Raw genomic sequence first — 12,513 nt, 5'->3', positions numbered from 1 at the left:
CAAGCATGGACCTTTCTTGTTCCCCCACATCTGTAGGAGTAAAGGTACAATAATCATGGGTGGCTGTCACAGCAAATGCTGGATTGGGGGCACTGGCAGGTCCTATGCAGAAAAAAAAACGCCGATTCAATGAAAGCACAGGGAACACACCCATCACTATGGATGCCTTCTCTGCTCTGGGTACTGAGCAATCCGCCTCACTCATCTGTGATCATCATGTCATCTGAGAAGACATCAACACATTGTAGCCATCCTCATCGTGACATTATACATCCCCATCGTGACATTATACATCCCCATTGTGACATGTTTGATACTTTCTTTCATACATTTATTGTATCATTGAGGGTGTACCTTGCCTGATAGGCATAGGGAATGACAATGAAGGCTGGAGCCCCACCTCTGTGTAATGTGGCCTCTAATAATCATTGTTTAGTACTTGGTATACAATTCATATATTCATTTCATAATAATGAATACAGATTTATTTTCATATAAAAAAATAATACCAAAATAAAATCGCGATTGTAGATCCTCAGCCCGATGGCACTTTGCAGCAGCCAAGGTGACAGCAACATCCCCCCCTAGAGCTCCCCTAGAAGTCCCCGCCCCGTCCCCGCACAGACTCCGCCCCCTGCCTCTAGTACCCGGCTCCCTGCCTTGCTGCCCTCGCCATTGTCTCGGACGTTCCTAGCTAGAACGTCGTAATCTCCAGCTTTCCATCTCCGGACCACCCAGCAAGCTAGAACCATGAGGGAGATCGTTCACATCCAGGCCGGTCAATGTGGCAACCAGATCGGAGCCAAGGTGAGGCTGGCATGTTTGGAGGATAGGCACCTGCTGGAGGACCCCCCACCCCTCCCTTCCCAATCCATCAGCCTCCAGATGGTGGTCACCCCATCTTTATATAACGGTACTGAGCCATCACATCCTAGGTGGGCCGATCTCTGTATAAAAGGGGCCCATTAAACAGCCCTTTATATCTGTACAAACCATATTATTCAAAAATAGAATTTTAATTACAGACCCCCCCACCCGATGAAGAATTCTGCATGTTGGGTGGGGACCTGCTTAGGATGGAGATGGGCTGAGCTTGATTTTTGTAGGCTATATATATATAAGTATAGAACATTAAAATAATTTATGCCATTAGTATATATGACAGATTAAGTACACCTAGTCATTTGTGAGCAGAAGGTTGTCACTCTAATAGAAAAAACATCACAAGGCGCTAATGGCGGTATTCTATGGTTCCTGCCCAGCAGTAATAGCATTAGGTCTGTACTTGTCAGGTGGGGGGAAGGGGGGTGGGCTGTGTGTGCCTGTACTGCCTTCCACAGCAAATATAAAAATACAAAAAAAAAATATTGATAAAACCAGTGTGAAAAATTCAATACTGGCAAAAATAAAATCTAATAATTCAAATCTATATAATGATCCTATATATCACACACATTTAATATAACAAATAAAAAACCATTGTTGCTGCTCAATATTTGAATTGATTATATTCAGATTCCATTCGTTGAGCAGTATCTAAATTTTAATGTTGTTTTGGAGGGAATTTCTTCAGGTCATTTTTTTTTCCACTACGATCCTCTATGTTTCAGTGGATTTTGTAGCCGAACTGACATACACGTACAGAGTTGTTAAATGCCACATTGCACAGCCATGTGCCTGCAGTGCTCCGGAAACAGGGAGTGAATAGGGAGCGGATACTATTCCAGTATAAAAGAATGGAATCCATTAGGAAAACATCCAGTGCCATAAATTGTCCTTGTTGCCAAATTAGAAAAAAAAAATAAACAGGTAGTTAGATATACACACAAAGCATTTTATTTGTATTTGATGTTTATCTTTTGTATAAATTATTTATTTGTTTTATATCATTGTAAAATGCTCATTTAGGGCATTCCGATTGCTGCATATTTTCAATATTGAATACAGTTTTTATGTTCATATCACTTATTAAAACATTAAAATTGTATTTTGTATAATAAAAATGTTTGAATACATTTGAAAAAAATTTTTTCCCCTCCTTGCTAACAGAAGATCAGTGTGCTATGGCGCCAACAGCTTCCCCCTCCCCCGACCACCTCCTCCTTCCTCTCTAGGTTTTCAGTCTTTGTTCTCAAGCAACCTCTAAAATTGGGAGGGAGTTTCCTTAAAAATGGCATTTTTGACTTTGTTAAATATCAAAAACTCCACTGGGAGGCATGTTTTCCTCTTCTAGAAGTGGTCTCACCCACATCCATTTATATTTACCCCTAAATCCCCTCGGAAAAAAAAATGCTTGTGACGTAGACGCTAACTGCAGTGCAGTAAAGCTGGCCAGTAATGCTATTACAGGAAGGATTAGGGGAAGGGTGTGTATCCACATCACATAGCCATCTGCAGGGTTGAAGAACGTACATCTTCACCATGGGAAGCCTCTATATAAAACCATATCAACTTATTTAGATTTAAATAAGAGGACATTTCAAACAGCTTAATTTATTAAAAATATAGATTTGTTTATGTAAAATCTTTAAAAAAAAAAATCTTTTTGATTTTTTTGGCTTTGCTATGTAATAGCTAATATTTTAGCAATAGCTTGATTTCATTGTATTATTCTGAAATACAGTTCTAGTTGTCTTCCTAATGGCTGCAATCTTGGGTGATTAAAGTGTCTCAGTATTTTGCAGTTCACTGGCTATAAATAGGATAGGGGACCCTCCAATTATAATGGGCTGGCAGCATGACCAATGGCTCAGATAGCGGATGTGTGCTACGCATTGTAAGTCTATGCTGATGACAGCCTGGTACAGCTGCAGTGCCACACCCTGGGGTGTAAACCTACACCCCCATCCTTCCCCGAGCAGCAGAGATCTGTGTGTACGTTATGAATTCAATAACAGATACAAGACGTTGTTTAATATATATAACAATATTAGTAATATGATAGTACAGAATATAATGCACTAATTATACTGGGATTTGTGCTAGTTAGATCAGAGAGTGATACAGTATAGAGATAGGAAAGGTTAGATAAAATATGATACAGTATAGAGATAGGAAAGGTTAGATAAAATATGATACAGTATAGAGATAGGAAAGGTTAGATAAAATATGATACAGTATAGAGATAGGAAAGGTTAGATAAAATATGACATAGACAAAAACATAGGTAAAAATATAGAAAGATACAATAAAGACAGTACCTAAATACATAAATAGATAGGGATGGATACATACATATCTACATCCATAAACAGATAGGAATGAATACATACATACCTAGATAGATAGATAGAGAGAGAGATAGATAGATCTGGGATAGGTAGATAGATAGATAGATCTGGGATAGGTAGATAGATAGATAGATAGATAGATAGATAGATAGATAGATAGATAGATCATACAGACACTACTCATTCACACAATGATTGATGAGACCACAAGTTTTATACTGTATGTAAGACAGTTATTTTCCTGAGCTCTCTGCGATCAATACTAACACATTCCTCATTTGCAGGTGCATTTTGTAGTTCTCTTGTGAACCTTATGGTGTGGGATTATCACCGATAACGTTCCAATCAGTCATATCGTTACCCAATATGATCATATAGTGTAGGGGTCCTTCATATGATAAATAATGGATATTGACTTGCATTGGCTCTTGGTGACCACTTTACAACCAAAATGTGTTTTTTTGGATCACTGGTCTCCTGCTATGCCAGTGACATAATTTGGGGTGACTGGGCCTAGTGTCACATCCCCCTGCGTCCCCCTCTGTATTTGTAAGGCTGTATTGTTCTCCAACTTCCTCTGTCGATGTGGAGGGAGGGGGAGGGGAGGCCAAACCACAGTACGCACTGCAAATGAAGCAGCAGAGAGACTGAGGGGGTGGGGGTAGGTCTGCGTTCCATTCCATAGAGAACGGATAGCATTGTAGAGCTGCAGAATCAGACAGAGCACAAGACTACACATGATTCATACACACAGAGCTCCTAGGAATGTTTTGTTCACATTTCCCAGAATGTCATTTAAACCCACCAGTTCAATCAAGTTACTGTGTTGCATTGGTGTTGGCACCCTGATCTGTGAACTTTAACTAGCTGATTTAAAGGGTTAGCCCAACCATGACAGATGACTTGATTATGGGTGGGTTGAGTCACCCATGGGCCTCTTAAATCTCTTAATGGTTATGGGGCAAAATTGTTTTGGTGGTGTTTCTGGCTTAGTCCTCCATCGCCACAATGTCACGCTGATCCTGCTGCAGAATACACAATCAGTAAAAAATGGAATGGATAAGCCTCACTTCTACTGGCCATGACTGCAATAAACCCAAATCTGGTTTCTTTACACCTCTTTATTTTCCCTTGAAGACTGAGATTCCATATGTGTCATGCCTGCCGATGAGTTCCCAGCTAGAGACTGTTACATTTTATCATCAGGGTTCCCAAAGGATTAAAGACTTTTGTGAGTAACTCACATGGCCATCAGTGAAATCTGCAGATGTATTTAGGTCACAAAGCAGTTGAGGGCTATGCAGCAGAAAGAGGATGTGGTTAGAGTTTCCTGTTTCTGTCTGCCAGTAGATCAGACTGCGAAACCGAGCACCTGCAATGGCAGCTTCCTTAAATCTCATTTCATCTTTCTTCACAGTTTTGGGAGGTGATCAGTGACGAGCATGGAATCGACCCAACAGGAACATACCATGGAGACAGCGACCTGCAATTGGACAGGATCAGCGTCTACTACAACGAGGCAACAGGTAGTTTAAATCCCCCTGAAACATATGTTAATCCTATGAACTCCTTTGTGGAGACAGCACATACCTTGGTCAGGATTGGAAAAGCCTACACAGATATTTAGATGCTTTAGCAAGGTCTACAATCCAGCAAAATAGTTTAAAGAAAACCTGTCCTGTGAGAAATACAGCAGATGTTACCTTTTGTGGACCTCATTTTGAAGATGCTAAATGCTTGGCACTTCCTGCTGTTCCCTTTTCTTCTGTACCTGTTCCTTGCGAATGACTCCAAAATGAATAAAACCAATAAATTAGCATTATAGCTAGGCAGCTGGAGTTTTTTATACAAAAAAAACCCCAAAAGATCAGCAATGGCTGTCCTCATATATCTGCCAGCGCAGGTTTCCTTAAAACTGAAGGTTAATCAGGTTATATTTTGCCTTCCTTGGTTCACCCTTCATTAGCATGCTAAGGACATTTTTTTTTTAAATAAAACCTTTCTGTTTTCATTATACATCCTATTTTAGATCCAGTGATGTCATCACTAGGTCTCTGTGCAATTCAGGCAGATCATGCCTGGTGGGAGTGGCTGCACATAGCTTCTTAAACTCAGCAGACCACCCAAGGTGAAGCTCACATGTAATTTTGAGCTTCCATGATTGACAGAACTGAAATCCAATGAATGAAATGGGAGGAACAGTGACAGTTCAGCTGTGGTGGAATAGACGCTGGACATCCTCCAGCCAGAAAATGAGGCTGGCTCTGTGTGACTTGCTGCAAACTCTAATGCATACTGTGAGAAGCTCAAAGTGTGCAGTGAAATCAGAGTAATCAATATATATGAGATAAGGCTGGAGTTAAGATTTAACGTAGAATTTCAACCTAAACCTAACTAGTTTTAAAAATCCCGCCCTCCAATACCTATGCTGAATAACCTGTGTAAAAAAAAGGTGCAAAAACCTATTTTCTCCCGTTTGATCACATGAGCCTGCTGTCAGCCAACAACTGAGGAGAAAGAGGGTGCTCAATATTGGCTGGGATTTCCTGGAGCGGTGACATCACCTATAGGCTGTGTTCCCAGCTGTTGTCAGCGCTCCCTCTTCTACTCTGCAGCCTTCACTGGCTGACACATTGAAGCCGGATCACGTGACCAAGCCAGAATGGGCTGAAAATAGGTAAGTCATTTTTACGCAGGTTAGTCAGCATGGTTGTTAAGACGAGGTAGAGGACATTTTTAAGACTAGTTAGATTTAGACTGGAATTCTACTTTCAGGATGTGCATTTATTGCATTATTTGAATACAGCTCTTCCTTTTTTTTAATTTGCATTAACTACCTTGCTTGTGTTTTTTATAGTGCTAGCTAGCATCAAATGGTTATGGTCCAGTATTAGAATGTGAACAGTGCAGCAGTCTGTAGCATCCAGTGACTCATTGGGGGAGATTTACTAAACCTAGAGCACCCAGAATCTGGTGCAGCTGTGCATGGTAGCCAATCAGCTTCTAACTTCAGCTTGTTCAACTGAGCTTTGACAATAAAACCTGCAAGCGGGTCGGTTTTTGTGCAGAGCTGCACTAGATCTTGCCCTTTCTAATTTTAGAATTAGAATTTAGATTGTTTAATATAGATTTCCACACATTGTTGCTTCCTCCATTGTTTATCTTATTAAAGCTATATTTAGGTATGTTCACACTATATGCAACATTCCACAGCGCACTGAATGTCCCCATATGTCACCACACTGCTCTGCAGAGACATGAAAAAAATGTCATTATATGACACTTCAAATAAATGTAACAATAAAAGAGAAAGTAAAGAGTGCAATGCCCTAAACATTGCACTGCCCCCTGCTGGACCTCACATAGACATTAGCCTGCATGGTCAAATGCTGCGTTTTACGACGTAAGCTAGTGTAAATGATCTCCGAATGCTTCTTGACAGTTGTCATTTTAAAAATGTGTTTGGAATTTGGAGTTTTTTATGGTGTCAAAAGGGGAAGTGGCTTGCATTCCTCTTTAAATGTCATCAGGAGTTGTGGCTTGCAGTCCCCTAACTGACGTGCTTCCTTTTGAAACTGTACTTGCTAACAAAGGCATAGCCAGTGCTGTCATAGATAAAATTCAAATGACAGTATTTGTTTTGGCCTGTGGTCAGATTCTTACCTTTTTTTTTTTTTTTTTTGTATCCAGGTGGCAAATATGTCCCAAGAGCCATCCTCGTCGATCTGGAGCCAGGAACAATGGACTCTGTCCGATCCGGGCCCTTCGGACAGATATTCAGGCCTGACAACTTTGTATTTGGTAAGCTTTACTAAGTTAAAAAAATAATAATTTCACAAGTGTATAACAAGAGTTTAAAAATGTTGGAAACCTAAAAAAGAAAAGTAGCTATTTACCATGATATCATTCACTGAGTTCTGTACCAGGTTAGTCAGGTTTGTTGTGTGAAAACACAGTGTCTTGTCTCTACAGCAGAATGTAAAGACTTATTTTTGTAAGTTCAAAGTTCGTAGCAGAATCTATATTTTTCCGGTCTGGAATGCTGATTGCTTGCTCTGATATAGGTTTATGAAGTTTGCAGTTACAATTTGCACTTTGCACTGTTTATTGAAAATGATACTGCTTATCTCATAAACTAGTTTTAAAAAGGCTCTAACATTATTTCACATTAATCTTTCTGTGTTTTTTTGGGTTTTTGGGTGTTTGGCAAACCATATTGCTGAATTAGACCACTGACCCTAAACATTAACAATAGCTGCGAGAGTATTTCTTATCCTAACTTAACACTTTTTTATCTTTCTCAGGACAAAGTGGTGCTGGCAACAACTGGGCTAAGGGTCACTACACAGAAGGAGCTGAGCTGGTAGACTCTGTGCTAGATGTGGTGAGAAAGGAGGCAGAGAGCTGTGATTGTCTCCAGGGCTTCCAGCTCACACACTCCCTGGGTGGTGGTACCGGATCCGGTATGGGCACACTTCTCATCAGCAAAATTCGGGAAGAATATCCTGACCGTATCATGAACACCTTCAGTGTTGTGCCATCTCCCAAGGTATCCGACACTGTTGTGGAACCCTACAACGCCACACTCTCTGTTCATCAGCTGGTTGAAAACACAGATGAAACCTACTGCATTGACAATGAGGCCCTTTATGACATCTGCTTCCGCACCCTGAAGTTGACCACCCCAACCTATGGAGACCTGAACCATCTGGTTAGTGCTACCATGAGTGGAGTCACCACCTGCTTACGTTTCCCAGGCCAGCTGAATGCTGATCTTCGCAAACTGGCAGTCAACATGGTCCCCTTCCCACGTCTCCACTTCTTCATGCCAGGGTTCGCTCCTCTGACCAGCCGAGGCAGTCAGCAGTACCGTGCACTAACCGTACCTGAGCTCACTCAGCAAGTGTTCGATGCCAAGAACATGATGGCTGCCTGTGATCCACGTCACGGTCGGTATCTGACAGTGGCAGCAGTGTTCCGTGGTCGCATGTCCATGAAGGAGGTTGATGAGCAGATGCTTAATGTCCAGAACAAGAACAGCAGCTACTTTGTAGAATGGATCCCCAACAATGTCAAGACGGCAGTGTGTGACATCCCACCACGCGGCCTTAAGATGGCAGTCACATTCATTGGCAACAGCACCGCCATCCAGGAGCTGTTCAAACGCATCTCAGAGCAGTTCACTGCCATGTTCCGTCGCAAGGCTTTCCTCCACTGGTACACGGGAGAGGGCATGGACGAAATGGAGTTCACAGAGGCTGAGAGCAACATGAATGACCTTGTCTCCGAATACCAACAGTACCAAGATGCTACAGCAGAAGAAGAGGAAGATTTCAATGAAGAAGCAGAGGAGGAGGCTTGAGTTCTCTCTACCACCACCTTTACCACCACTACTCCCTCTCCGTCTCCACTTCTTCCTCATCTTTCCTCCTCCTTCATTCTCAGGCTGAGAGAAAAAAAAAATAAGTCTTTACAGAAGATCTCCATTTGTTTTATTCCTCCATCTTTTTTCATTTTTTCAGTGTTTTTGTTTTATGCTTCTCTATTCCTTCTCTGTATATGTTGTTTCAATCTTGTGGAAAGTCCTTGATGGTAGGCCCTGGTTGGAGCAGGTTACATCTTGTTAAGGTTTTCAATTTGGTCTTAGGAGTTGTCATACAGCTGGTAAGCCGTAGCAGGCTCCTTGGATGACCGGCAAAGCTTTGATTACTTGGGTTCCATCAAAAGGTGGCCTACTTAAAGTCAAAATTCTTGGCCTATACTTGTGGCTTAGTGCTGGCCTCTGTAGCTACAGGTTGGTTAAAAGTCTAATTTACTCTGAGATTGTAGGAGAGCCTGAAAACATCTAATCCTAACCCTACTTTTCTGAGCCCCATGCAGTGGTGGCTTCTTTGTCCTTTTTTAGGAGCGGTTTCCTTTCTTTTTTCGTTTCCTTAAGTTATTACTGTGGACACACATAAAATGTACCAATCACTGCCACTTCCCTAATTACCAACTAAATGGGAACCTTGAAAAAATGTCTCCAATTTAGCTTGGCTTGAAATAGGTCTCAATAAAAAAAAGGCTTTGCCTGTCATTGTTTACAATATAACAGCTGGTGGTTGAGATCTAACAAAATGCACTTACCACTCTTTACAGCAAACAGTATTTTTAGATATGCAGATTTTGGTTACAAATAATGACGTGGGCCTGGATTCTGCAGCCTGGGATGGCCATACTTGAGATGGCCTGTGGTTAACAAGGAAACAATTGTATTTAAAAAGAGAAAAATAATAAGTTTGCTGTTAGCAAATGGAAGGAATTGTGGGGAAGAATCTTTCTCTAAGTGAAAAGTGGATGTTTCATTAATTTTTTTCCTGTTTTTATTTTTGTTGTTCTGTTCATCCTTTTCTTCTCTTTCTGTCCCCATGCCATAATTATTTTTTATTTTACTGTTGCTTTTTCATATTGAAAAGATGACAAGCCTGTGACGGAAAAAAAAATAAAACAGTTTTTTTTAAGTTTTGTCTGGTGTATGATGGGCTCTTTATTTGAATGCAGAGTGGAAAACTTCGGCTGGAGGGTGTTCAGAGTGTTGGAACATAAAGTGAACTTTTGCTTTGGTCATTCAAAGCAAAGCAACGGTTTCACTTAAAAATTACATTGTTATGTAAGAACTCCCCATCCCAATGTAGCCATGGTTCCTGGGAGGCCAGACACCAAGCACTAGAGCTGTCACATGGTAGGAAGGAAATGCCAAGAGCATTGGGAGAGAAAATAGAAAAGTGAGCATGTGCTAACAAGGAGAGAGGCATTAAAAAAGCTATTGCTTTGCCCTTACATGGGCAAAATACAGGATTGTGTACAGCTGGAGCCTTCTAATCAAGCAGTTTTTAGTTTTAGTTGTGTGACTGTTGTTTGAAAAATCATGTACAACTGATTGCAAAATAAATCTGTATACAGAGGAAAACGTGTAGTGGGTGGCAGGGATCTTAAGTGCACCATATCAAAACCAACTCTTAATAAGTTTAACAAAACTTTATTATGCTAAAGATAAAACTTATTTGCACAAGCCTAAAAAAATGTTTACACTTCACATATTAGATGGTATTAACAGTATCATAAATCCATAGAATGAGTAAAGCTACCAATTATACTTACAGTAGAGTTCACCCAAAACCTAACTAACTCTAAACCTGCTTGCAGCCATATTCTAAAACTAATCTATCTAACCCTGTAAGAAAAAAGTCGTTATACATACCTGTTCTGCAGCCAACTGAGCTGTCAGTGGCAGCTACAGTGTATAGTCATGTGCAGGAGAGGCAACTGACAACAGAAGCCCCATAGTAAGTCTATGTGTGATGTCACTTCCCAGGCATTTCACAGCCCTTCTCGGTTCTCTCCTGCACACAGCATCCACCACTGGAGACCGGACCTGATCAGCTTCAGAAAAGGTATGTATAGTGATTACTTTTTTACAGGGCTAGATAGATTTGTTTTAGAATGTCTCTGCGAGTAGGTTTAGAGTTAGGTTTTGGGTGAACTTGGTGTGCCAAATGGTGTGCCAGTGCTTCACACATGAAGCCCACTGGCTGACTCATTTCGAAGCTTGCTCTTCCTCAGTGCAAACCAATGGACCTTTCTGATGAAAAATGAAAAAAATGTAAAGACTGGACAAATATGCAACCTAACACACATATGTAAACCCATATTCTAATGTGACAAATATAGTTATTTACAAAGGAGGATGAATAGCAGATGACACAAAATATATGCAAAGAAATAGCCTGTGATCATAATTTAAAATCATTACACTCCATGTATGCATAATCCAGTGTAGGCCAAGGGTCAAAAAAAAAAACTTTATTTTTGCAAAATCAGATTGTCATTCGTTAAACAGAGCTGTTCATTTAACACAGCACCAGAGGCGGACTGACCATTTGGAAACTCGGGCGCTGCCCGAGGTCCCGGGGTCAGTAGGGGGCCCCATGAGATGCCCCTGGTACCTTATTCATAGGCTTTTTTGAGCTTGGGCAAGGACACAGGGGCCCCATGATCCCCTATTGCCCGGGGGCCCCATGAGTTGTCAGTCCGCCCCTGCACGGCACATACTGTATTTGATTATGCATCTTCAAGGAGGAACATCAGACACGTAGTTGAGACCTTAACAAAGAAGCCATTTTGACCCTATTCTTCACAATTTGTCTACTACACTTTCCAATTATACTATACAAGATAGTAGTCATAAAAATGATCCTCCCAAATCTTTCATGTACGGTATGGTTTCTCACATGATGCCGTCTTGTGTTAAGAGTAATGGACATGAAATCCCATTAAATCCTTTGCTTCAGTAAGAGGTATGTTTTCACATTCTGAGGGACAGTTACAAGCTGTTATTTACTTTGTTTACAGGTCCAAGAAAAAGACTTGGTAGAAATGCAATCAACAGTTTATTAAAGCCCAACTCCAGACAGAATTTGTATTTTATTTTATTTTTTTTTGGATGGAGCTAGGAGGGTCACTAGAGCTTCTGTTGGGTTATTTAGGGCTGTCTGTATTTCTTTTTGAGGATATTTCCCTCACTTCCTGAAAGGATTGGAAGTTATGAGAAAATATTTCCAACATAGACTAAAACATACCTTTTAATAGAGTGGGGTAGACTTAGAACTACTGATAATGTTTTCAGTTCTGTCTGTGCTTTCCTGGTGACAGCATCTCATTTGTTGTCCTGGTGACACAAGGACAAGAAGTAATGCAGAATCTCCCCAGTGGTTTCACATTCAGAAATAAAAACCTGATAGAAAATGTAACTTGCTCACAAAATAATACATAAATAAAAACAAAACAATTTTGGCTAAATGTTGGGCTTAAAGCAGAAACATGAAGATAGATTCTCAAAATAGACATGACTAGAAGGAGGCAGAAGAGAAACTGCCCTGGGAGGCAACACTGAACACTTCAATAATTAAAAAAAGTATTTTTTTCTTATCTATTGAGGGATCTATGAGTTCAGAAACAATTGGGTTTTATGGCTGCCTGCAGGAGGTTGATATACCTGCAAGTACAAAAAAAAAAACAGGCCAGCCCCCCTGTATAACCCCTCTTCTACCCAGCATGTCTAGGTTTTTTTTTTCTAGTGTCCTAAGAGGTTGGACACTTTTTCCACAGCTCTAATTTTGTTTTCCTTGGTAAAGTCAAATAATATTTTTGCTTCAGCACTGGCATTTTGTCCTTAATGATTTCAGTTAAGATTCCTTGTTACAGCAATGTTTGAGCTGGTCTCTACATAGCACCTATCCAGATT

The 12,513-nt window shown here is 40.6% G+C and overlaps 1 protein-coding gene across 1 annotated transcript; it reads left to right on the top strand.

The window, feature by feature from the left end:
- The first annotated feature begins 649 nt into the window (after window positions 1-649).
- On the top strand, window positions 650-9,735 carry TUBB (tubulin beta class I). The gene is made up of 4 exons (XM_089656929.1): window positions 650-807; window positions 4,648-4,756; window positions 6,921-7,031; window positions 7,535-9,735. Exons 1-4 carry the CDS (start codon window positions 751-753, stop codon window positions 8,590-8,592), a joined length of 1,335 nt encoding a protein of 444 aa, XP_089513055.1. The 5' UTR covers window positions 650-750; the 3' UTR covers window positions 8,593-9,735.
- The last annotated feature ends 2,778 nt before the right edge of the window (window positions 9,736-12,513 follow it).

The sequence above is a fragment of the Staurois parvus genome, unplaced genomic scaffold (genome assembly GCF_062004578.1).
Source record: "Staurois parvus isolate SC_StPar_1 unplaced genomic scaffold, SC_StPar_1.0 ptg000950l, whole genome shotgun sequence".
In the NCBI taxonomy this organism is placed as follows: domain Eukaryota; kingdom Metazoa; phylum Chordata; class Amphibia; order Anura; family Ranidae; genus Staurois; species Staurois parvus.
Note: the sequence above shows the minus strand (reverse complement) of the source record. Positions and strands in the feature narration are given on the sequence as shown.

What these genes read in the sequence shown, in the direction of transcription:
- TUBB (XM_089656929.1), top strand. Translation starts at nt 751, where the DNA reads ATGAGGGAGATCGTTCACATCCAGGCCGGTCAATGTGGCAACCAGATC. An exon ending in GCAACCAGATCGGAGCCAAG is followed by an intron (nt 808 to 4,647) that starts GTGAGGCTGGCA and finishes CTTTCTTCACAG; the next exon opens with TTTTGGGAGGTGATCAGTGA. An exon ending in GCCTGACAACTTTGTATTTG is followed by an intron (nt 7,032 to 7,534) that starts GTAAGCTTTACT and finishes TATCTTTCTCAG; the next exon opens with GACAAAGTGGTGCTGGCAAC.